The sequence below is a fragment of the Clarias gariepinus genome, chromosome 8, assembly GCF_024256425.1.
Source record: "Clarias gariepinus isolate MV-2021 ecotype Netherlands chromosome 8, CGAR_prim_01v2, whole genome shotgun sequence".
Lineage (NCBI taxonomy): Eukaryota > Metazoa > Chordata > Actinopteri > Siluriformes > Clariidae > Clarias > Clarias gariepinus.
This window is the reverse complement of record NC_071107.1, coordinates 24201342-24226977: the sequence shown is the minus strand read 5'-3', so window position 1 is coordinate 24226977 and position 25636 is coordinate 24201342. Positions and strand designations below refer to the sequence as shown.

Here is a 25636-nt window from a genome sequence, read left to right as displayed (position 1 = left end):
GGTAAAGTCAGCATTCCAGGTCATCACAAAGGTGATCAGTGGGCTTAAGGTCAGAGTTTTTACACTTTAACCTTAGAAATCTAGGCCATAATGGCTCTTGCTTTGTATTCCCAGGGGCAGAGTCATGCTGGAACATGCTTTCATCTTGTGTAACGCAATACAATTGTGTGTTTCAACTTTGTGGCAACACTTTCAGAAAGATACAAGTGTTACTGGTCAGGTGTCCACATATTTTTGGCCATATAATGTAATTAGCATGATGTGCATTGCTAGACAGCCAGAAAATTAAGGAGTTAGGACTCTTTTCCGACACAGTGACAGTAGTTTTTCTACATCAGCATAGGCTTAGTTTTTACTGTTTTACAAACCTCTATGACTTTTGAAGACAAAATATGTCATTTTGATGTTTTCTGCAAACTTGAAAGGGATGGTGTGAAATGAGTGATGGAGGGAGGGATGGAGCTTGTATGTGTGCATGAGCTAAACTGATTATGAGTGAGTGTTTTGTGTGTATGTTAGTGCATGAGTGACCATGAGAGAGAGGGAGAGAAAGTGCATGAGTGAGAATGAGAGAATGAGAGCAACTGATCGTCAAATCAAAATTAAATAAATCTAACAAGGTGCTTACTGGTGCTGTGTTTCTTTGCAGATGCAGCAGCTAGAGATACAAGTTTTGGAGGCAGAGCGACATGCCTATGATGCAAACCAACAGGTAAGTGTTATACCTTATAACTTATATTCTAGCATTATTTGACTATGGAATTTAAAATAGCAGGTTTGTGTTTGCTTTGTGCATTTCAGGTGCAATGGATGGAGGAGCGTCTGAAGGCTAGTGATGTGGAGTCTGGTGTCTCAGAGCTGAAGCTCTTTAGACGCTGCCAAGACCTTCAGGCTGCGCTGCAAGAGAAAGAAGAGCTGATAACGTCACTGGAGCAACAGCTAGAAGAGCAGGTCAGTACAATAATCAAACAGCGGAGGCCAGAGAGCCGAATATTACTACCCTGATGCAGTACTTACTAAATCTAGGCTTGGTGTTATACCTGTGTTAATGTTTCCTTATGTTGATGAGTGAGATAGCAAACATAGCTGCAAATAATGTATAAAGAGAATGTATAAAGAGTATATAATGGAAAAATACATCATCTACCTACCTCTCTTAACCAAAACCTGCCTCTTAAAAAGAGTTTAATCAGATTTTAATGTTTTGTTTTGTTTTACTCCTTGAACTCTCCTCCAATTCCAAAGCATAAACACCCGGTATCTCAACCCCAACTAAGAATTAGCATGCTAACTAGAATTAGCATTAGTGAGGAATATCATGTTCAAAAAAGAAAAGAGTTTATAAAGAGTACTTCTTCATGGTAAATGACTGCCAATGTAATGTACTGTATATTCTGGTTTATTTATTTATTTTTTTGAAGCACAAGGTGAATTTGTTCATATGAGAATTATCTGGCAGTGCTGGATGATTAGCTCCTTTAGCCTGAGGTGTTTTGGAGAAAAGGGTGATGGAAAGATGGAAAGTGTCTGTAAAATGATTCACATGAGGGCCAGTATAACACAAATTCAAATTCTGGTTTTCCACACAGTAAATTTTTCCGAATAGGTTATCTTTCTTTTCTTTTTTTCTTTTTTTGTTGTAAAGCAGTTGACTATTAGCACATATAAGCTAAATACATATAGGAACATAAGTACAGTAAATAGGTGTACTGTAACTATTGGCCAAGATTTATTTGCCATTTGTACACATTCCAACAGTATAAGTACATTACTCAGATCAACATTAGCATTATCATTTTGCAATACTAAGAACTCTACTGTGACTTTTTGTAATTGATAAACATTCATGTCCACCTTCAGGGTCCAGTGCAGTAAGTTGTGTAAACTTGATTCCCTGACATTCCACTGTATTTATTTAATGATTAACCTTAATTGAGCTACTTTTTAAAGTGAAAAAAAAAAAAAAAAAACACGATTAGACTGTCCTTTATTTCCATTTCAAGCTATTTCATTCCTGCCACCTCCACAGAAACAGGGGCGAATTCAGGATGCCAAGAGTGTAGAGGAGAAAGCAGGAAAGATCAAGGAGTGGGTGATGCGGAAGATAAATGAGGTTTGTTTGTGTCTAATAGTGTGTATGTGTGATCTATGTCAATTCGCCTATTTTCTTATACCTGTCTTACTCGTGAATTCAGTTTGAGGTTGAAAACACCTCCTTGAGGGAAACAAACCAGCAGCAGGAGGCCCAGATTTTGGAACTAAAGAGACAAATTCAAGGTATATTTATTATACACAAATCATTAACATTATCTCAGTGCAATATCTGGTTTGCAGCCTACCATGTAGTCTCTAATAATGTGTTGTGTCTCAGTCCTGGAGCAGGCTGCAGGCTGTAAAGGGTCGGATCATGCTCAACCGGGACAAGCTCAGCGAATCAGCAGCCTGACCTTTGGCTGCTTTAACGTGCAAGGGAAGAGCCCTCAGGTCCGCGCAGGCCCTATGCCAGTTCAGAGGAGCACAGGCAGTGTGTGTACGAACCTCACAGACACTGACGACGGGAGGATCTCAGCTGGTCAGACCGATTTTCATATATACATTTTAAATTAAAATATTTAATTAGTGCTGTTTAACTTTCGCTTTTGGACAATGCAACTCAAAGCTTACTGTGGTTGGAGTATTGGAGTAACCCAGATTTTCTGGTTTATTCTCAACAGAGTGCGGAAATAAACACAATCCTGACACTGAGGCTATGACATCCAGCCCTCGAATGGAGTCTGAGCATGAGAAGGAGGGTGGGACTGCAGTGGACATCCTGTCCCACAGTACTGAGAACAAAGCAGAATTAAAGGAACCCAACATTACCAGCTTAGATACTGGCATACATCATCATCTTGCTGGATCAGATGGTGCAGTTAAGGAAAAAGCCAGCGAGCACAAGGTGGACGGTGAGGACGGGTCATCAGATGAGCTGAACAAGCAGTTTCGCTTGCAGCGTCTAAATTCTTCATCCTCCTCCAGCGAGGCCAATACGCCCAGTCCAGTACTGACCCCAAAGCGGCCCACTCCATCGCAGGATGCACATGATACACCTGCCTCGCCCAAGCAGCCTCGTCTACGCAGCCCCAATGCCTTTAGCGTTAGCGTTGCGTTAGCCAAGAAGCACCTAAGCCAGCCTTCAGCGGTTAGTGAAACAGTTCACGGCAGAACCCGCAATGCCATCAGCATGCTACGCCCGTTGAAGCCACAGGAAGCTGATCTGAACCAGGAGCAGGAGATGGAGACTGGTGAAGGAATGATAGCCTCTGAAGAGCCATCTAAAGCTTCAGAAGAAAAGCCAAGGTCCTCTGATGCAGCTGCAGCTTTACCAGGGATCAAGCCGCCCACCCCTCCCTTGCACAGGTTCCCCTCCTGGGTTAGTACATTGGTCATACATTTTGCTGATCTTTTCTGTCATTTTCATTTAACATTGTTTTTCTTGTGGTCTGCAGGAAAGCAGGATATATGCTGTGGCGAAATCTGGAATTCGGCTTTCAGAAATATCATGCACAAATATAGCAAATAAGGGTAAATATTTTTACGAACAAATATAGCTATGGTTACATCTCATTTCTGTATTTCTTATTTCTTTTCATATGTTTCATTGCACTTCTCTTTTATTGGTAAATTAATAAAAATAAAATTTTGGTGAAAAATTTCAGAACATTTCCAGAATAACAGAGTCAAATCGTTGGTCTTTTCAGTTTATCCTTCTTGCGCATCTCAATTTAGTCTTGTACTTTTTATCCAGATTCCTCCCACCCATCCTCATACCCCGCCTTCATGCTGTACATATCTCTCATCTACGGAAACATGAACACACCGGTCTACACCACAGTGAAAGGGGTAGGTGTTGGTTTTATCCAGGCCAGGTTGACTTGAGCAGGAAAAGTCACAACCCTGGTTTAAAAAGTATTTATTACAATAGTTTTTCATCATTATTTTTTATGCATTAATAATGACAGTCAAAACTGTGAAAGAAACGTGTCTTTGAAATCATTCAAAGAGTCTAAGGATTCACTGTTCCATGTTTGATTTGCTTTATAAATGATTCCTAACCGATGTACAGTATCGTAACAGATGCATAGTAAGTAGCATTGCTGCCCAATTTTTACAGCTCCTGGGTTTGCACTGCAAAAAATGATATCTTAGTAAGTAAACATATCTAAATGTATTTACACTTACTTAAAATAAGATCACAGCAAACCAAATATAGGATTAATATTCTTATTTCTAATCGTATTTTACTAAAATTTTAACCAGAAAAACCTATTGGCAGATAATTCAGGTAGTTTTAGGAATTTATTTATTTGAAGAAGTAAAATAATCTGCCATTTGAACAAAAAAATTTCACTTGAAGCTTTAGTGTAATTTGGCTACAAATAAGCTTAATAAGTTTTATGTTGTGTAGATAGGTTTGGCTAGATTTAAGAATATTTCACATGCTAAGATGTCAATTTTTGCTATGTGTGTGGAGATCTAACAGTTTACATGGATTTTCACCCATTGTATAAAAATCTTACTTGGTGTATTTGCCCATTATTAAACCCCTAGATGTCAACGAGTGAATGCACTGGAGTCCCAGCTGGAGTTGTTGTCTGGACTTGGCTTCTTGTCCATAGCAACACTAACCAGGAAAAAGCAGATACTGAAGATTAAAAATAACAAATTAATTTTATTATTCATAGCATGATATAGCATATTATTTGGCATCTTATTTATATTTAAGGATAGAGAAGTAAATAAGTAGACTACCCATGATTTTTGGCCAATGGGTACGCAGTCACAAAGCTTGCAAACAGCTTATCCTCAATCACCAGACTTCTGTCTAGACTCACCAGTGAACAATCTACATAAAATAACCTGCCGTCTATTTTACAGAAAGCATAATTTGCAACTTAGCCTAATAACATACACTGCCTAGCAAAAAAAAATCAGCATATACTTGAATTATTGGGCTAAGAACAGAGAGGATTGGGGGAAAACAGCAGTGCGTCCATAAGAAATCCACTTGTTAGTGAGACTAATCAGAAAACAATACTTTTTTTGCTAAGGACCATAAAGGTTGTACTTTGCACCAATAGAAAAAAGGGCATGTGGTCTGAGCAGTAAAGCTTTACCCTATTTCAGAGTGATTGGAACATCAGGGTAAGAAGGAGTCCCATCATGCATTGTAAAAGCCTGTAAAAAGTGAGTGTAAGAGCCTCTGAAGGCAGTGATATGATCTAGGGTTGGTTCAGATGGTCAGGTCTAGACTCAGCTATGTTATTATGTGAAAATAAAACTAAGTCAGCTGAATGTACAGTACTTGAATTTGAACTTGAATGTACAGAATGGGCATGTCATCACATCAGTGGAGGTTTTTTATCGCTGATGGCATAAGCATATTTGAGGAAAGTGGTTCTGGAAACATATGGAATCATTTTCAGACATGGGTTGGACACCGTAATAGAAGCTTTGTAGTTTAAGATTATTTAAATCTGAATTACATTTTTTTTAATGAAAGGATTTGTTGGAATCAAGATTAGTTGTCCTGAAAATGTATGCTCTAAATCTAGTACATAATGGTTTGTATTGGGTCGTGTGTTATTACTTGTTCTTCACTCCTCTGGTTGAAAACAAAACCTTTCCACCTACTTCAGTCTGAAGTGCTTCCAAGCTCGCTCTCATTTTTAACCCTCTAGACATATTAAATTCATTTGGCCCTAATACTGTACGTGTAAAGAAACATCCCTTTTAATATTTTCTTTTACAGTTTGAACACAAGGGGGCAGTACAGTCAAGCAGTTTCCACAGTAATGGGTGCGGTGTTTCACTGTTTTTCTCTGTGTAGAGGGTGGAGTTGCTAAGCAGCACTCAATTTTCAGAAGAATCTTCCACATCTGAAGAGGAGGAGGGACTGGAGGAGTGTCAATCAAACTCGGGTGAGGAGGAGAGCGGTTCGCACAGCTCTAGCTCCTACTGTCCCAACATCCAGGAAAGCTCCATTAGGAGAGGTAGACACAAACAACTGACTTCAGGAAATACATATACCTTAAAACATTATGCTGTTTCCTTCTGGACATTTCTGATACCTGGTCTGTCTTGGCACAGCTGTTTCCCTTTCCTCAATGGCGTCTGAGAGCGACTACGCCATCCCTCCTGATGCCTATTCTATAGACACCGAGTGTTTTGAGCCTGAGAACAAACTGCAAAAGACATGTTCTTCCAGCAGTGACAGTGGAAAGAGTGTATGGCACACACAGACACACATACACACAAATAAGCTCATACCCATTTAATCACATGTAATTATTCAAGAGATAATTTTTTGGTCCAGGAGCCAATGGAAAAGTCTGGCTACCTGCTTAAGATGGTGAAGACCTGGAAGAAGACCTGGAAACGCCACTGGTTTGTCCTGAAAGATGGAGAACTGATGTACTACAAGTCACCGGTCAGTTTTATGTTCACGTACAGAACAGAGTGCTGCTAGAAAGTTTGTGAATGCTATATAATGTTGTGTTTCTGCATAAATTTGATATGGCATGTGGTCAGACGTTTATCTAAGAGAATACAGTTAAACTAAGTAGATAACAACATGAAACTTTTCACAAACTGTTAGAGATTCACATACTCTTTCAGCAAAGGTATCTATGGGTCATTTTCTAATAATTGCTACGGTATTGCTACACCAGTGAGCGTATTTAGAAAATGCTCATGATGCAGCCAGTTAGCAACTGCGCTAAGAAAGTTTCTTTGCTTATTTTCTGTAGAGTGATGTCATCCGTAAACCTCAAGGCCAGATCGAGCTCACCGCGTCTAGCACTATTTCCCGTGGGGACGGCAAACAAATACTTCAGGTATTGTGTTTATGTCTGTGTTTATATATCTGTCAATGTGTATGTACCAGTGGTTAGCACTGTCACCTTGCACCTCCAGGGTCCGGGTTCGATTCTTGACCGGGCTCAATTCCCGTCTCTGTGTGCATGGAGTTTGTATGTTCTCCCCGTGCTTGGTGGGTTTCCTACGGGTACTCCGGTTTCCTCCCACAGTCCAAAGATATGCAAGTTAGGTTAATTGCCATTCACAAATGGCACTGTGTAAATGAGTGTGTGTGTGTGTATGTATGTTTGAGGGCCCTGCAACGGATTGTCACCTTGTCCTGGGTGTACCCTGCCTTGTGCCCTAAGCCTCCTGGGATAGGCTTCAGATCCCTGTGACCCTGAATACAGAATTAAGCACTACAGAAGATGAGTGAGTGAGTGAGTGAGTGAGTGAGTGAGTGAGTGTACCAGGGTAATGTAACCCTGCTAAATGCTAAATAAATTAATGAGGTTTAACATAAAAATGTGTTCTAAATAAAATATCTATGTTTTTTTTAATCTTGAGAGCTCCATATACAGTACAGTACATCCTTCTTGTGTACTTTATCATTCTCCATTATTGATAAAAGAAATTCTTCCTGGTAATTCATATGATTATTACTTTTGCCTTACAGGAGCACCGTATCCCACATCCTGGAATGTAATGAACGCAAAACCTAAATCTGGCCATACTCATATTTTGCGCAGTAATATTTTGTTTGACCACTTAAAGCCTCGATTACAGCTTCCAATGTAGTGCCAAATTTATTCCTCGTGCTCTCAGAACCAGTAGAATCTTTTTTACAATTTCCTGAGTCCTAGAATATACTCATGGCAAATTGGAAAAAAAAAAATGCAGTAATGTGATAACCTGCTCATTTATTACAGTCAGGTCATCAGCTGACCACACAGTGGCTAAATGATTAGCACTGTCACTTTGCACCTCCAGGGTCTGGGTTCGATTCCCGCCTCGGGTCTTAAGCCTCAAGTTTGCATGTTCTCCCTGTGCTTGGTGGGTTTCCTCTGGGTACCCCAGTTTCCTCCCAGTGACATGCAGATTAAGCTAATTGTGAGTGTGTGCATGTGTTCCCTGCCATGGATTGGCGCCCTATACAGGGTGTACCCCACCTTGTGCCCTAGAGCTCCTGGGATCGGCCCAAATCCAATCTTTATGTTCTCTAGCAAATTCAAGACTTTTTAAAATTAGCTTCACTAAAAAGTATTTTTTCCCCCCGCCACACAGCAGATTAGTCCCAGTAATGTGAGTTCATGTTGCATTGTGTGTGGAAATGCTCTTACTTAAACTATTAAACATTACTGTTATTCCTATTGTCAATTTTGTAGTTCAACTTCACCAAGTGATCTCTCATCACATAGGACACTTGCCAGAAAGATCTACAGGACATCTGGTTCAAAAACATCTTTCTATAGACCACACCTTTTTCTAGTTTAAATGCAAATATAAAAGCAAGCATAAATATTTTCAGTAAACAGATATAGATATTGTACAGATAATTCCATTGTGGTACACTCCTTATGTTTTGTATACATGTACTGTATTTGCTATAGTTCTATCTGTTCTAATCCTCAGGTGGTGACAGGAAAACATGTGTATAATCTAAAAGCAGACTCTCCTAACCTGCTTGAGGAGTGGCTGATGGTCCTGCAGTGTGTGCAGAAAGTCAAAGCAGCCAGTCCCCTCTTTACCCAGCCCAACGTCCGACCGACCATGAAGGGACATTTGACTAAGGTTCAACAATTACTGATCCTGTCTATGACGCTGAAGTCCTATGTTTCTCAAAAACAAGCAATATACTGGGGTAAACGTAGTCACATTGTGGATACTGGAGATACTGGAGGTTTCTGAGGACTATGATGTACAGTATAATGTACAGAATTAACTGCCAAACATACACCCGCAAGTGAAAGGGGAGAAAATAGCAGATTTCTCTGAATTGCTGGCTAGACTAATGTTTGTCCTGTAGCTATACAATACATGACATGCTTGATTAAAAAATCTAAACACTTTTGGGTTATATAAGGTACACCCCTCAAGAGTCTTGAGGCTCCCTGAAGGACTTTATTTTAAGATCTCGTTTTTATTTCACTATCTGTAACTGACCAGTTTTAGATATTTATTTTTTATTTTTTATTTTTTTTGGTCACACAGTGACCTATGAATAATTAAAGCATAAAAAACATCTAATGTAAGACATGAACTAGTTGAAACAGGTGCAGATGATGACAGATGATCAGGTGGTGATTAGTTTACTTGTGATGCTGAATGGTTGGAACAGACGAGATGGGAAGTGAGGTTTCTGCTGAGGTGGTTACTTAAACAACCAATTTTTAGATTGTATCTTTAGGCACTTTGCAGCCTGCCATGGTAAAACATTTTCTTCTATTTCTTTCATTTAATCTACATTGTTTAGTAATACCATTAGACAAGACTGCAGACTGAAAATGCTTCTGCAATAATTGTGTAAAATAAGTGCAAACTCTTCGCTAGTTGTTTATAGATCCAAAAACATCTACAGCTTTGTTACATATCACTTGACCATATACTCTAGACTCTGGTCCTGGAGACCCAGCCACATCTGTATATTCTTGACTCTTTCAGGTGAAGAACGACTATTCTAAGCGTGTATGGTGTTCACTTATTGGAAAGACACTGTACTACTTCAGATGCCAGGAGGACAAGGTACAGTGTAGTGTACATTCTGTTCCACCATAACACCATCTCTACAATGTGTGTGTGTGTGTGTGTAGGGGGGTTGCATGCCTGCATGCTCATACATGTCTTTTCTCCTTGCCTTCCATTAGTTCCCACTGGGTCAGATCAGGCTGGCAGGAGGACATGTGGAAGAATTAAACTCGGATGAGAACAGTAAGAGTGGACAGCCTGCTCAGTCCACTATCTCCATTCAGATTTTAAATCAGAGCCCCACTCACCTGCTTATAGATTCCCAACACGAAAAGGTAAGCAGAAGAGTATAATGTAAAGAAACTCTACTCCTTCTGGTTGTTTTGACACAATGATCTTGCTTGTGACTGAATTTAAATTACCATACCGACTTATTTACAGGTATAAAGCTGATGAGTCGACTAATGACACATGGGATGAAATCGGAATGCCCTTATTTAAACACTTCTACAATCGTACACGGTTTAGTTTGCTTTCGGGATGTGTAACGGTGACGGACTGAACCTCACAGTATACTGTATACTTATAAAACAATAATAGTAATAAAACAATAGCATTTTATGATTGCCATAAACATTAACAAGAGTTTGTTTAAAGAGTGCAGTGTGTACTTTTTTTTTTAAATATATTATTGCCTCATAATAATTATATTGACTTTAAATATACTTTAGATAAACTGTGATTTATAACATGGTTACGCAATAGAGGCGGCACAGTGGCTTAGTGGTTATCACTGTCGCCTTGCACCTTTAGGGTCCATGTTTAATTCCCGCCTCGGGCCTGTGTGCTTGGAGGGCACATGTCTTCCCTGTGCTTGGTGGGTTTCCTCTGGATATACAGATTAGGTTCATTGACGTTTCCAAATTCTATGAATGAGCTAGTGTGTGTATGTATGTGTGCCCTGTAGTGCATTGGCACCCCATCCAGGGTGTAACCCGCCTCATGCCCTAAGTCTCCTTGGATAGGCTCCAGGCCCTCCATTACCCTGTACTTAGGATAAAGTAGTATAGACGATGAGTGAGCGAGTAAGTAAGGAAATTGGCTCCATTGTATGCTTAGTACTTTCAGTAGAAGCTATAAGCTGCAAGGAAGATGAAGGCCTGGCATTTTTTTCATTGCCCTGCAGGCCACTGAGAGCTCTCCAAATATGCTAACTATCACTGTTTCATAGGCAGCATGGCTATACCACCTGTCTGTGGCAGCGGGCACCAACGTGGGGCAGGTGGGAACTGAGTTCGAGCAGCTGGTTGGAAAATTGCTCAACGTGGACGGAGACTCAGGTATGAGTTTCATGGTTTGTATTGTCCAGCCCAGCAGGTTGACTGGTTCATCACTGTTGGTGCACAATGTCTGTTTTGTAATGTACTGTCCTGTATATCAGTCACTCCAGGAAGCTTTGGCTTTTGATCAGGTTTTATTTTCCTCCTCAGGCTCTCAAGTGTGGAGGCATCCCATGTTGTGCTTCAGCAAGGAAGCCTTGTCCACCCCTCTCACCACCCTGCCCTCTCAGGCCTTACAGACTGAAGCCATCAAACTTTTTAAGGTCATAACACTACAGTACCCATCTGTATGTTTTGTTCTTTATCGACTTTTTCTAACACGTTAAACCCACACCATCTTTGTACTGCAGACGTGCCAGCTCTTCATTAACGTGGTCATAGACACTCCGGCCATAGATTACCACGTGACTCTGGCACAGTGTGCGCTGCAGGTGTGTCTCACACACTCTGAGCTGCAGAACGAGATCTACTGCCAGCTTATCAAACAAACGCGCAGGAGGCAGCCTCATGGACAGCCAGGCCCGCTGCAGGTGAGGCCAGCACTTCTATAGCAAGTGTACGTCTAAAATGGAGAATCATGTTTCATTTTTTTAAATCCTCGATTTGTTGTTTTACCGCTCACAAATAAAACGTAACCAAATCATATTTGGGCCAATAAAATCATCATGTATTATTACACATATAAGCAATTGGTCAGGCTTATAGTATATTATTATAGGCACAATGTAATGTGAGTCATGTCTGAAAGACCATTCAGACCAATTGAGGTCTTTGGCATTTATTATGGTTATAAAATAATCTACACACATCAACTTTGTGTCTACTTGTATCATAAATAGGCCACATCAATATATTGTCTGAAGTTTTCAAAAGGTGTGTCAAAGTTTATTCAAGCTAATAACCAGCTCTTACTGAAAGAGGGATATGAAGGCATTGTTTGAATACATAAGCACTGCATGGTACGCTGTTAAAGAACAGGTTTTACAAGGGTTCTTTGTATATTTAACCTCTTTAAAGATTTTGCCAGAAGGATAAATAGACTAGGAAAATCCATCAAAGTTTCTAATGCTTTCTCTTATTTTAACTGGAATAATTTTCTGTTTATTAGGATGTTTTTTCACTACTAGAGGCACTAGTGACTATACAAGCCACAGAGCATACTTTCTGACTAGTCATGTGATCTGATCATAGCCTGATAAAGTCTGGTGCGTAGCTGTCAGTACCCACAGAACATCCTGCCACGTTTTTATGTTTAGCTTTTCGTTCTTTAATCTCATTAGCGTCGTCTCATCAAGTAATGCACCCAATACTTTAAAGGATTTCAGTCTTCAGTTCTTGTTGGATTTCCCCATAAAGGTCTGTTCTTTCAGACCTAACACTTGTTTAGAACGTACATGAAAGTAATTTTAATTTCTAATAATAAGTATAAAAGGGTGAGGAAGACATCGCTGGGACATGTGTTCAGTTTGAAAATGTCTTCTAGTGAGCTGTACCATTCTAACTAGACCAAATCTCTTTCTTAAGCACAGCTGTACAGCTATTATGTACATTTCAATAAGAATAAATAATCTCAGCCAGTTTTTTTTTTTGTTGTTTAGGTTAGTAAAATTTTCTTTACAAGTACCAGTTTCGGTGAGTTACGTCAGCTTGTTTTTGTTGACTCATCGGAGATCAGATGCCCAAAAACGAGTTCATAGCGTTGACTCAGCTGGGAGGAGACAGGTGCTTTGTTTACAGATGCTACGTATAACCATGGAGAGTGTTCAACTGGAGTGTGTCCACTAGGGCAAGTGTTTCGTATTTGACTCTCAGTGCAAGTTACAGGTTGGTCTTGTTGACGTGTGTTTGTCTACACAGGGTTGGCAGTTTCTGGCATTGTGTGTGGGACTCTTCCTGCCGCAGCATCCCATCCTCTGGCTACTCCAAGTCCATCTCAAAAAGCATGCTGACCCCAGGTGTGTACACAAGCATGCAAAGATGTTCTGCTGTCTGCAGATTGAGGTCACAATTCAACTCGAAATGCTTCCCTAAAATGCTTCCCTGTATAAACTGTAGGACGGAGGTGGGGAAGTATGCGATTTACTGCCAGCGTTCTATGGAGAGAACCCAGCAGAAAGGTGAGCGCCAGGCCCGGCCCTCACGAATGGAGATATTGTCCATCTTACTGAGGAACCCATACCACCACTCTCTGCCATTCAGTGTGCCTGTGCACTTTCTCAACAACACCTATCAGGTCTACAAGAAAGCAAATAGACTTATATGTGGTGAAATAAAATACTAGATTTTAACCTTGTATATTTGTATTACATATAGGTTGTTGGTTTCGATGCCTCCACCACTGTGGAGGAGTTTCAGAACCGTCTAAATCAGGACACAGGCATGAGGAAGACGGGCCAGTCCGGTTTTAGTCTCTACTCAGATGACCCTACCGGACAAAATGTGGAACACTACCTACATGGCAGTCTAATGGTCAGATGGTCTTATCAATACATTTATCAGCCTTGTTCAGACCTGCTATTAACATCTGCATTTTTTGGGGGGTTAAATGAATTACCTGTAACTAATTATGATGGAATTTCCTGATAAATGCTGTTGTCCTAACTTGCACTGTTAAAATAGAATGTATTATTTACAACTTTGTTGTAAATAATATAGTTCTGAGAAACGTTTAAATACATATCTGTAGTAGTTGTTTCAAAAGTTACATTTCATTTGTTATAATTAGCTATTTTCAGAAATGGTTTAAGCTCAAGCGTAACTGTGCGAAAAACTATAAAACTCACTTGGTTATTAAAAAAAAATAATGAGATATATTTAGGGGATAATTGAAGATCGCATTGTACTGTGGATAAATAACAACGAAAAACTCCGACTAATGGAAATTTCTGATTAAAATTATGAATACATTCCTATCATTTTCTTTGCCCAGTTGTTTGTTCTGACACCTAATCATACTGTACTAGCATATCAGGGCTGTTCAATTCAAATCGGGACTTGTAATGAAGTTTCTCATGAATAAATGTGATTGACACTTACAGAAGACTTCAGGTGTAGTACTGTACGTTAAGACTCTTAGCCGCAGTAAAACATTTAAATGCAAACATTTTTAAAAAGTTTGTATATCCATTAATGACGATCCTGGCGGAGGAGGCTCGGAGCCCACTCCAGTCATTACTGTGAATATTCGGCGAGTAGATCCTTGAAAATCGTAGGATAACTTGTCGCCAACTTGGGGTAAAAACACATCTGTCTGTGGGAACTGTACACTCTGAAAACTTTCTGCCTTGATGGAATCCAAGCACTAGTGAAACACTGGGATAGGTGCATTAGTGTAGCAGGGGATTATATTGAGAAATTAGGATCCTCTCATAATCCTGTTCTCTTCACATAATCTCTTCTGCACAATCAAACGTCCCGGTTTGACTTGAACCTCCCTTGTACATACTATTAAATAAGTAATGCTCTTCATTAACAACGGGTTTTTGTTTGTAATTATATTGGTTAAGCGGTTTGCGTGACAAGTTTCATCCACGTTCACACCTGTACTTGATGTCCACTTGTGATCAGATCCAAAACAGATGTTAATGTCTTGTCTGAACAGAACCACAAATGAAAACATACAAAACACACATTTTTGGTAAAGACTTTATACACAGTAAAAATATTATTTATGTTATCTTAGAGTGTTGTGCTCTTTTCTACAGATTTGTGACATTATAGCTAAATGGGAACAGGCCTGTAAGGAGTCACACACAGGGAAATCCGAGAACTCCCGGACAGTGAAACTCACCTACAAAAATAGGTAGGTGAAACCCACATAGATATCAGCAGAACATGACAACATCTTCTATGACATTCTGTAATACTCTCCACCCCTTTTACTATTTGTTGTTGTTCTCTCTCTCTCTCTATCTCTCTATCTCTCTCTCTCTCTCTCTCTCTCTCTCTCTCTCTCTCACACACACACCCATTTTCATTTTCTGTTCAGGTTGTATTTCTCTCAGCAGCTGAGAGGAGAGACTGAGAGAGAGCGCCTGCTCTTGGCCTATCAGATTAACGAGGAGATTTCAGCAGGTCATTTCCCTGTAAACAAAGAGCTTGCCTTAGAGATGTCTGCTCTGCTGGCTCAGGTGTGTTGCAGGTGAAGCAAAATCTTGGGTACATGTGAACAGATGCGTGGAGTATAGTAACGTCCAAGAGGAACGTTTTGGTTGAACTGTATCATAAAACAATGTCATTATATACAGAAAATTGAATAGTTACTGTACATAATTAGACAAAATCCACATTAACACAATACAGGGGACAGCAACATGGCAGTAGGCAGAGAGCTCTGACAGTGAGTCCATATGTCTGTTGAAGCTGAAGGTGCTGCTTAATATTGTAGCATGCAGCAGTGCATTTTGTAGATATTCTCCAGTTGGCTACAATCCTTCCCAAGCCTGTTTAAACAATCAGTATCACTGTAACAGAGTGATTACCCAAGTCTCCGGTCTTGTATGTCCCTTTCAGGTGGAGTTTGGAGACTATGAGCGTCCCTTCCCGGGGACCGCCGGCTCCGGACAGGCTAAATCTACACAAAGTCTAAAGCAGGTTCTGGAGCGCTTCTATCCCAAGCACTACAGAAGAACCTGCTCTGAGGAGCAGCTACGGTAACGACCACATCAGGACCCCAAAAACATGAAAAAATTCAAAGATTTTCCTTAAATGGCAGTTCCAGTTATTTTATATCTTCTTAGCTGTTTTCTTTGCTTGGAGATATAAAATAACGGGATATAAAAAATAACAAGACTAATACTTTGACCCTTCAGAAACACTGACCTTTATGTGGACAGTCATTGTATTTAAATGAATGTTCTTACTTTGGTATCCATTTCCTTTACCTTATTTTACCAGGCAGTTAAGTGAGAGGATCTCGACCCGCTGGGCGTCACTGAGGGGGCGCTCTACCTCCGAGTGTGTGCGGATCTATCTGACTGTTGCCCGCAAGTGGCCCTTTTTTGGAGCCAAGCTGTTTGAAGCTGAGGTACATGTTGCATGCTTTTCTTTTTATTTTATTGCTTCAGAGTATATACTCTACAGGGCTATGTACAATACATACCAGGGGCTTGAAGCGCAGAACAGTGATGAGACTGCAGTAAAACATTTGAATGGTGCAAACGTTTCAAAGCCGTATGTCTGTGAATGATGATCCCAGCCGAGTTAGCTCTGAGCCCATTGCAGTTGTTTTTGTAAAACATTCTGTGAAAGTTATCGGCTGATAACTTTGTCACGGAGGAGATGCATCTGTTCGTAGGAACTGTACACATAATCAGTTATGATGATCAAGTCATTAAAGGAGTTCCTGTGAGGCCAGTGTTTCAGACATGAAGCAGGTTGTCCAATAATGGCTCTGGCGTACTGAGAAAACATCTACTAAGAGCTAGTGAAACACTGGGATAAGTGTATTAGTGAAGCAGAGGATCATATAGAGAAATAAAGATTTATACTCTCATACCTGTGTTCTGTTCAAAGTCCCAGGTTCACTTGAACGCTCCATATTATTATATTTGTGAACACCTGAACGTTATGCCAGTATGTGTTGCTTCCCCATTTGTGGGATCACAAATATGAGAAAACAAAATTGGACAGAATGTCTTTGTATTCTGTAGCATTACAAGTTCCCTTTACTAGAACAAATGGGCTCAAACCTGTTTCAGCATGCCATTGCTCCTGTGCACAAAGTGAGCTCTGTAGAAACATACAATAGTGTGCTACTGTGTACATATGGTATGCCCACCCCACTGAACACATTTTGAATGAATTTTCATTATAAGAGCAGGCTAAAGGTTATTATAACAGCAAAGAGGGACACAACCTGGAATGGGATGTTCAACATCTACATATGACATTGACGGTCGTGTGTCCATAAACTTGTTTTTAACTGTAATCTATACCAGCAAACTAAACTAGGAAGTCACAGCAACATGCAAATGTGGTACATTTTCCAGCTGTGCTTTGAATACTGGCGCACACTCACTTTGCACACACCTACATCCTTTTAGATTATATTTTAGAGAAGTGTGCAGTGGAGTAATATCTTTGTGCTCTATTCTGTCCGTGTACTTCATCCTTTAATTGCACACAAAAGGAAGTAAGCTTTCAGACATGTTTGTTTTAATATAATATAATGAATCTTAGATAGGATATATAAACATGCACAAACACGCATACACTTCCTGGAGCCAAAAAAAAACAAAAAACAGGTCACACCCTTTCAGATTTCATTCAGTCAGTTTTGGCTTTGATTACAACACACAATGTTTTGGCTGGTTCATTTGTGAAAATCATTTCTCATGCTCCCAGAACCACTCTTTTATATGCCAGTTTTATACGAAAGAAAAACTCAGTTGACGTGATAACCTGTCCATTCAGCACATTCAGCTTATCAGCTGACTTTATTATATTGCCACATAACGTTGTAGAGCCTAAATTCAAAATCAAATTGTATTTGTCATATACACAGTCATACACAGTATGATATGCAGTGAAATGCTTATACGACCTTAAAAAATAAATGTTTATAGATAAGAAATAAATATGAATAAAAAGAAATACGATAGAAAATTAATTTAACTGGGATAAAAATAAAAATATACTGTACAAATCAGGACATTTACAATATATCAAACTATAGAAAATATAGAAGAAAAAAATAGAAATTTTTAAAAATTTAGAAATTCAGTGTATAAAAAAATAAAGTAAAAATGACTGGGGGTGTGCAAATATGCATAAAAAGTGTTTTATTAAAGTGTCTTATTAAAGTGTCTTGTGCAGTGGTCCAGAAGTAAAAAGATAAATATGTAAGTGTAAATGTGCATGAATGTGTCGATAGTGTCCATGAATGTCCAGTCAATATCAGTATTTTATAACTAAACCTTACCGACAGTTTCAACCCCACATCATAAAACTGCTTCGAGAATTCCAGTAATATCAAAAATACCTTAGTTGTTTTCTTTGCTTGATGCATCCTAATAATTTGAATTATTCTTGAATGGTGGCTTTTTTTAGCCATGCTGTCTATAGTACCAGAATACTTCTTAGCATTTTCACTGTTTAAACATATCTTTGTGCTTGATATGAATAAATACATGGCAATACTTTGTTACAATGTACAGTACAGTATACACTGGATGTTATTATTAAAACAGTCCTTGATTTCCCTTCATTGTATACACAAAAAAACTATTAGAATATATAAATATATATATATATATATATATATATATATATTTAATTTCTTTTTTTTTCTATAGCCCCAGTCACCCTCTTCACTTCAGAGCACACATGTTTGGGTAGCTGTCCATGAGGATGGGTTGAGTGTTTTGGACTTCACGTCAATGGTGAGAAGATTCCTTACACTTATATATCCTGTTGATTTCTAAGGATGCTTAAGATTCTAACACAATCCATTGTTTAGAAACTCCTAGTGACCGTCCCCCATAAGAATGTTGTAACATTTGGAGGTTGCCGTCAGGACTTCATGCTGGTCGTGACTCAGAGCTCTGGAAGCAACAATGCCAGGGAAAAGCCTACCGAGAAACATTTGTTCACCATGAGCACTTTTAAGGTACAGGTTATAGCGAGAGTGGAATTCCATTTATTTTACTTAATAAAGACATTGTCCTAGTCTACCAATTGAAGGTTCTTCTTATATTATATCTGTTGGAACAAGAATGCATGCATTTCTCAGATCTGCATGTCTGTGCTTTCTGTGTCCGTTTAGATCCGAGAGCTGGCGTTTCTTATGGCCAGTTACATTAACAGCACCCATGTACAGAAGTCAGCCGCACACCATCTGTCTGCACCAGCTCTGATGCTTGCCCAAAGTCAGTTTGGAGAGCAGCACACCTCTAAAACCTCTCCTACAGGCGTTTGCAGACCCAGTAAAGCCCCTACATTGCTCTGATGGGCCTAAACTAAATCTTATATTTCAGAGAACACTATGTAAATGTTGACCAGATTTTTTGTTATTCTAATCAGTTAAATGAGTGTATGACTAACACCAGTTTATACCAGAAATACAGCCACCCTCTAGTTGGAAAGATATTACAAAGACCAGCATTTACTTTTCATCCAAAGAAATGAGGTACAGACAGGAGCGGGATTATTAAAGCATTGTCTCAAAAGGCAAACTAACATGGGTTTCCAAATGAATGCTGAAGATTAGCTTGGATTATAAAAAGAAAACTGCTTGATTGATTAGGAATGAAGGAATTCAATGCAGTAAGGTATAAGAATCCTTTCTGAATGGCTCAAGCTACAGAAAGTACATGTTTCTGCTGGGGTAGATTATTTACCACCACCCAACTCTGAGCTACCGGAAATGATTATATGCCAGAAATCTTTAGAAGTGGTAACATTGCACATTGAGTGTCATGCAGTTATAAAGCAACTGTTAAGACCTTGGATTAATCAAATTTTGAGTTTATTTATTATAGAAATGGAAATCTGTTGTGGAGTTCCCTTATGGTATACACATTGTAATAAATATATGTTATAAAACTGGTCGTGTTTTTTTTTTTTTTCAGATACAGTATATAATATAAGTTGTAAGTACGTTTTTTTCTTTAAAAGGCTTTGCATACCGGTATTTAAAAAATGCCTCAAAAATGCTTCCATGGAAGATAATTAGAATGTTATAATTCCTAAATAAGAGTGGAGATGTTGCCCTTTGCCTTCTCTTTAACCATAGTAAAGTTAGAAAAATTCACTATTACTGTTTATATAATGTATGAGATGCCTTCAAACTGCAACAACTGATTGCTAAGATAATTTAATAGAATTTTTCTACAGGTACATGACACTCAGGTTTCAGGTAACCATCATTGTTGTGCCCCTAGATTCCCGCCTACTTTCGCCTCAACTGATTGGCTCCTTACTTTGAACCTCCCCTGGTTACCGGGGAAACACAGAGAGAGTGACGTATCTGTTTCAGGTATAGCTGTGACCCACCCAAACCTGTTTGAACCTGCCCCTGAAACTCAATACTGCAGGTTGTGTTGTGGAAAAGACAAAAAAATGATAAAGAACAGACCAAAAGAAGTGGAAAAGAAAAACAAACCATGGCTAAGTCAATGAAACTTGAAGCGTTTTAAATTACGGTTTTCTTACATTTGGCATAATAATATGAAATAGTAGTCCAGCCCCAGAAAATAGCTGGGATTTAAAACACTAACTTTGAAATGCTCCCCTTATATCAAACTTTAAATGAATTCAAGTGAATTTAATAATTCTATGACACAAGATCAGGATTTTTACATGGTTCGTTTGCATTTGCTTAGAACAGTTCACGTGGCTCATAAGATGATTGTACATATACTGTTTTTTATACAAAGGTATTTTAAATACAAAGAATAAAAGTTATATCAGGGATATGGAGAATGTTCAGTAGAGCGCATTTGTTAAGACTTTGGAGGGAAAGTTAATATTTACCAATGCGTTAGAGAACCAAGAATTTGCTGTTAAAAGTTAAACACATACTTGCCATCCTAATTAAATACATCATCCAACAGACACTAAGGGGCAGTGAGAGAAGCCTGGTATTGAATTAAGACGTAACAAGTTTTGTGTAAAAACACTGAACCTGGTTGGTCCGGTCTAACCTGATTTGTGTGAGCTGGTATCCCACACCCTTAACCTTCAGCTCTGTTCGCTGTGGTGTTTTTCCTGCCAAACAAATTAATTTTATGGTAAACATAAAATTGTATTATATAAATGACAGTAACTGGTCATTCATAAAACTTAAGAGAATGGCATATTTTAATAAAAGAAAAGGCATGTGTATGAAACATTCAACAATTTGGACAGACACTAAGCCACATGCTTTAAATGTTCTGGTTGCTCCATGAGAACAGGTGTGGCATCTAATCACATTTTTCAACTGCCTAAAGAGGAAGGGCATTTAAGTACTATTTATTCACTTTAGTTTTCAGTGAAACCGGGAGCTCTGGTTGATACATTATTACACCGAGACTTTGATCCCTTGTTGAAAAGATATGAAGTGACTGAAGATTTAACACTAAAATTGTAAGTTGCTGATAGCCTTGAGCTTTATTTTTAAAGAAAAAAAAAAAAAACTCTGGGAATGAATTTAGGGCAACAAGTCATTGATTTCTGGAAAGACATAATGCCTTGGTACTTGGTGCCGGGAACAACACAGTATACAAGTGCAGGCATTATATGGACCACCTCACCAAGCTTTCCAATTACAAGTCGACAACAGAAGAGGGAGGGAAAAAGTTTTTGAAAGACATTGTGCCCATCTGTATCCTAACACGCAAATCAAACAGGCGACACTTCACCTTTAAGATTTCTCCCATAGCACCAATAATCACGTGAACACTGCATTTATTAAAAATTGAGTTATTCTCTTCAAAGAGAAATGAAAACCAGCATTGGGGAAAAAAAAAAAAAAAAAAAAAGTGAAGACAACTAAGACAAAACATTTTAATTAAAAACTGACTTGACAAACTGTACACATTAAATCAGATATTAGCTCAATGAGAACTTTAAAAACTATAGTCAGAAACAGTACATTTAAACATAGCTTTGACCATAACAGCATGTAACAGGCACACGTACACATTTAAAAAAAAAAAAAAAAAAAAAAAGTTAAAGGGAGAAAATTAAACACCCCAGCAAAAATTAATATACAGCAGGCATACGAGTGCAGAGGACTCCAGCATCTATATACTAAACTGCAGAGCTGTTGCCGATTTTATGACATGGCCTCCATCTCCCTGGGCTGCAAAGCAAGAGGGAACAAAAAAAGTTTTTAAAAAATAATAATAAGGCTTTAACTAAACAAGTAAGACAGGAAACAAATACAAGCCTGTACACACCTGCGCCTTGCTGTACCTGGCCTTCTCCCGTCTCCTGAGGAAAAACTGTGGAAAGCCACAAATGTTAATTGTCAATAAAAGACCTGAACCTAAGATCCATACTCAGGGTAAGCCACAAGGAAGTTGTTTTACTAACCAGAACAAGAAGGCCAATAAGCACAACCAAGATGACAACCACAATCACAGCAATCACACCTCCTGTTATCGGCTTCATTGTGATAGTGGGAGCTTTCTCATCCACAAAGTACACCAGAATGCTTTCCATTGCCACATCCTTACCATTAACATTGAACAAAAGTGGAGTCTTGTCCAAGAACAGGGGCAGTGCTTTTACCTGCACACAAAGAATACGATCAATAAAATGCCCACCTTAAGTCATACCTGAATTTCAAGTGGGATTCAGAGAACCTACATCTTTCTCACAATAGTAAGCCATAGTGGGCAAGTCTGTACCACGTTCTCCTTTTTTCTTCTGGATATCGACAATAATCAGACGGCCATTAGAATCGTACTGAAATATAAAAGACATCATTGCCATGAATGTAATGCAGGCCTTTGATCTAAAGTGGGAAGTTTAATACTTGGAGTGATTTATACCACCTTTTCCAGTTTTTACCTGAAAATTGTTGATCAGGCTTGAATCTAGTTTATAACGGCTATTTAAAGTTGTTTGAATTGCACTTTGGGATACAAAAGAGCAAAAAGGTGAGAACCTATACAGTTACACTAGTTCACTAAACAAAAATTTTAATAATATACTTACTTCTTAAGTACTGTTTCATCAAGAGAGCCACTGGAAGCATTATGTTTCAACTCAAGGCGGACCCAGCTAAAGAAAGAAATAGCCAGGTTTTTACTTACCATAAGTGAAAGCAAACACCCAAATAACATTCTAGCGAACTGCACAAGGGTAAACAAAGCATGTACAGCAAAATCAGACAGTCAGAACACAAAGCAATAAGGAATTCCACTCACTAGGTCTCCACTGGTTCACACTTAATATTTTTGTCTCCTTTATCAGATCGCCGGACACCAGCACTGTTGACGCACCAGCAGGTTTCAGTGCCGTTGCACTGGACAGCCTTAAAACTGCCATCACTCTCACACTCTGGGTCATAGATCCCATCATTATCCAGAAGCGCAGTCTCAACTGGCTTCCCACCAATAGATCTAGTGGACATGTTATTTTTTGCACGGTACATTTCTGCCTGCATGAGGAAGCATTTGGGAACCACTGAAAGAAACAGATGAAGCATTAAGCAGCTAACTCATAAAAGTTATAAATTATACGGTCAGCTTTTCAGACAATGTACAGTTCACATAAAGATAAATATCAACTCACATTTGTTACAGTCTATTTTCTGCTTCACAGCATTTCCAACAAGAACTGTGCACGTGCATGGAGTTCCATCACAGGCACCCCATTTCATGGTAGGGCATGTACCTGTAGGATTAAAGTAAATTAAGAAACGGTACGTATTTTTAAAGGGGAGAAAAAAAACCCCACTTAGATTTGGGTAGATACTAGGCGTTGAAGAGACATGGGTGTGGCTGCCTCCCGCAGCCATTTTAGGTGTGTTATTCAAGTCAGGTGTAGCTACACTGAAACTTACGCCCCTCCCCCACCACCACTACCTGTTCACTTTACCTGTTTGTTTAGTATCTTACTACTTTACATGAAGACAAAAATGGTGGGGTAAGCACCTATAGCCGATAAGAAGTTTATAAACTAACAGATAATCATGTTATCCTGCTTAGGTCATAAAACAAGTCATAAAACACTTACATTGTGCAGAAGCTCCAGCGACGAGCGCCAGCAGACAGAGAACAATTAGATCCTTCATTTTTGGATGTGAGCTCTAGAGAGAAGACAAACCACACTCAAAAACCAAGGACCGCACAAAACTTTTATCCTCTAATTAAAAAAGTGAGCTTAGTTTCTCCCAAATGCAGATATTATCCCAAAATTCTTGCTTATTCCGCTCAGCTCAAAGCAGCTCGTATCGTCCTCACCTTACTCCGCTGTAGTAACGCTACCTTCGATGCGCGTGACTAATTATACTGTTCGTGTAAAGCAACGTCAGGTGAGATCAGAATGTGGGCGGGGAAACTCCAAATACTCACCTCACTTCCTCATTACCATATATGGGACAACTCCTGTTTCGGCCGCCTATGTAAATGAGTTTCGTTCAAGTTTTCTTCGATTCTCGAGCAGGATCATGCATTTGTCATTGTGATATACTTTAAGATTTGCACATAATGTTTCTTCTTTTTTATAGACCACGATGTAAAAAAAGTTTGCACAAATAAACAGTTTCTGTGACATCCATAAACAGTTAAAGCACATTTCATATCTCTATATTCTCTCTCTCTTTCTCTCTCTCTCTCTCTCTCTCTCTCTCTCTCTATATATATATATATATATATATATATATGTATATATATGCCCCATGTATTTAGAACTAGCCTTGGTTTGTCAGATAGCCTCCTAGCACCTTCTGCATTCTAGTAAAAACTAAATCAAAGCAATCAATGGCACAATTGTAGCTTTAATGTTTTTCTTTAACCTATTTAAAAATGTAAATATTTTTTAAATGCGTATAGTATAATACAGTAATGCAATACCTTGAAGAAGTATAGTTTATACAGTATATTCAACAGCTTTAGCGACTGGTGCATTTCCTGGTTTGGTACTATATGTGTTGGTGGTGTGTGTCTTGTGGTTGTGTTTTGACGGAAGTAAATATGCATCAGGCCTGCTGATATTGCAGTGTATTTTTTTTCTCATCCTGCTTTAGAACCTTAGAGCCATATCATACTCTTTTTCTGGGCTTTTACATCCTTATTCTTGCTCTCCTTTTTCTCTTTGAAGACAATTTATGAGATGATAATTTCATATAATCAAAAGATAGGGAACATTCAGAAATCCTCAGTCTATTAATTTGCATTATTGTGTAATAATGTATGGGAAATGTTACGGCAAAGCTTTCGTCGTTTTATGTTTCCGTTTGGACACCGTGTATTAGTTTCTTTCTGACTTAGATTCTGAGGAATCTAGGTTCAAACCGGATCTACAAGTTTCGATGAGAGCTGGTGCCCCAGGCTGTTTGACTACCAAGCTGTAAAAGTTCGTTGGCCTACAATGCAGCATAAAAACAGAACCGGGAAGTTAAACATGTCCCCTTTTTTACTTGAGTTTAGATCATGCCTGTACAGGTTTTATCACAGTCAATTCCAGGTAATGCAAGGGTTATCTTCCCAGACTCACGTCATACATTCAGTTTTCAGATCTGGATCTAAATACATGAAATCCACATTGTGTTTATATGCATCATGTTCATTCACTAAGTGATGATTACACAATAACAACAGACTGTGGTTTCTCATCGAGAGAGCAGAGAACAAATAAAGGAATGTATCCTTACTTGAATCTGTTTACTGTATATGAAGGGTTCTCAAACTTTTTGGAGCAAGGGTTGCTTCAACTGTAAAAATAATTTTATTTCATGAACTGCACATTATATAAATGTGTACAGTAATATTTTGTTTATTTATTAAAGCCATATTTATAGACCTGCTTATTTTGAGTTATTGACGTTCAAAGTTCTTAATCAAAATAGGTATATCTCTCACTCACTTATCTTCTATACCGATTTATCCTGTATTCAGGGTCGCGGGGACCTGGAGCCTATCCCAGGAGTCTTAGGGCACGAGGCAGGGTACACCCTGGACAGGGTGCCAATCCATCCCAGGGCCCACACACATACATACGCACACACATACACACACTCATACACACACTACGGGCAATTTGAGAATACCAATTAACCTAACCTACATGAGTTTGGACTGTGGGAGGAAACTGGAGTAGCCGGAGGAAACCCACCAAGC

At 38.9% G+C, this 25636-nt stretch overlaps 2 protein-coding genes across 4 annotated transcripts in view; one reads left to right on the top strand and one right to left on the bottom strand.

The window, feature by feature from the left end:
- plekhh2 (pleckstrin homology domain containing, family H (with MyTH4 domain) member 2) overlaps nucleotides 1-19373 on the top strand; it is a 31938-nt gene extending 12565 nt beyond the window's left edge. Inside the window, exons 3-30 of one of the 2 annotated variants that reach the window (XM_053502702.1) lie at nucleotides 650-712; nucleotides 802-951; nucleotides 2030-2113; nucleotides 2196-2277; nucleotides 2372-2572; nucleotides 2715-3412; nucleotides 3489-3564; nucleotides 3788-3882; nucleotides 5870-6032; nucleotides 6130-6266; nucleotides 6356-6469; nucleotides 6789-6875; nucleotides 8470-8628; nucleotides 9499-9579; nucleotides 9702-9857; nucleotides 10754-10862; nucleotides 11013-11125; nucleotides 11213-11392; nucleotides 12720-12817; nucleotides 12918-13095; nucleotides 13176-13331; nucleotides 14567-14664; nucleotides 14851-14992; nucleotides 15375-15514; nucleotides 15759-15888; nucleotides 18158-18244; nucleotides 18322-18471; nucleotides 18628-19373. In XM_053502702.1, the coding sequence (XP_053358677.1) occupies nucleotides 650-712; nucleotides 802-951; nucleotides 2030-2113; nucleotides 2196-2277; nucleotides 2372-2572; nucleotides 2715-3412; nucleotides 3489-3564; nucleotides 3788-3882; nucleotides 5870-6032; nucleotides 6130-6266; nucleotides 6356-6469; nucleotides 6789-6875; nucleotides 8470-8628; nucleotides 9499-9579; nucleotides 9702-9857; nucleotides 10754-10862; nucleotides 11013-11125; nucleotides 11213-11392; nucleotides 12720-12817; nucleotides 12918-13095; nucleotides 13176-13331; nucleotides 14567-14664; nucleotides 14851-14992; nucleotides 15375-15514; nucleotides 15759-15888; nucleotides 18158-18244; nucleotides 18322-18471; nucleotides 18628-18810 (4110 nt within the window). In that variant the 3' untranslated portion in view covers nucleotides 18811-19373. Of the gene's footprint in view, nucleotides 1-649; nucleotides 713-801; nucleotides 952-2029; nucleotides 2114-2195; nucleotides 2278-2371; nucleotides 2573-2714; nucleotides 3413-3488; nucleotides 3565-3787; nucleotides 3883-5869; nucleotides 6033-6129; nucleotides 6267-6355; nucleotides 6470-6788; nucleotides 6876-8469; nucleotides 8629-9498; nucleotides 9580-9701; nucleotides 9858-10753; nucleotides 10863-11012; nucleotides 11126-11212; nucleotides 11393-12719; nucleotides 12818-12917; nucleotides 13096-13175; nucleotides 13332-14566; nucleotides 14665-14850; nucleotides 15004-15374; nucleotides 15515-15758; nucleotides 15889-18157; nucleotides 18245-18321; nucleotides 18472-18627 lie in introns of those variants that run through there. The other variant, XR_008361042.1, reaches the window with a different exon arrangement.
- A 1963-nt stretch (nucleotides 19374-21336) lies between these two features.
- epcam (epithelial cell adhesion molecule) lies at nucleotides 21337-23836 on the bottom strand. 2 transcript variants are annotated; one of them, XM_053502452.1, is made up of 10 exons: nucleotides 23759-23836; nucleotides 23532-23604; nucleotides 23088-23189; nucleotides 22721-22979; nucleotides 22509-22574; nucleotides 22362-22425; nucleotides 22158-22256; nucleotides 21882-22079; nucleotides 21746-21790; nucleotides 21337-21648 (listed from the first exon to the last, which is right to left on the bottom strand). In XM_053502452.1, exons 2-10 carry the CDS (start codon nucleotides 23587-23589, stop codon nucleotides 21622-21624), a joined length of 918 nt encoding a protein of 305 aa, XP_053358427.1. In that variant the 5' UTR covers nucleotides 23590-23604; nucleotides 23759-23836; the 3' UTR covers nucleotides 21337-21621. The 2 variants fall into 2 exon arrangements, with proteins under 2 accessions (XP_053358427.1, XP_053358426.1); XM_053502451.1 differs by lacking the exon at nucleotides 23759-23836 and having other exon boundaries at nucleotides 23532-23752.
- Between the last annotated feature and the right edge of the window lie 1800 nt (nucleotides 23837-25636).

Coding starts and splice junctions, on each gene's coding strand:
- epcam (XM_053502452.1), bottom strand. CDS start 23,589: ATGAAGGATCTAATTGTTCTCTGTCTGCTGGCGCTCGTCGCTGGAGCT. Junction 22,080..22,157: donor CTTACTATTGTGAGAAAGAT/GTAGGTTCTCTG, acceptor CTTTGTGTGCAG/GTAAAAGCACTGCCCCTGTT. Junction 21,791..21,881: donor TTATTGGCCTTCTTGTTCTG/GTTAGTAAAACA, acceptor GGCTTTCCACAG/TTTTTCCTCAGGAGACGGGA.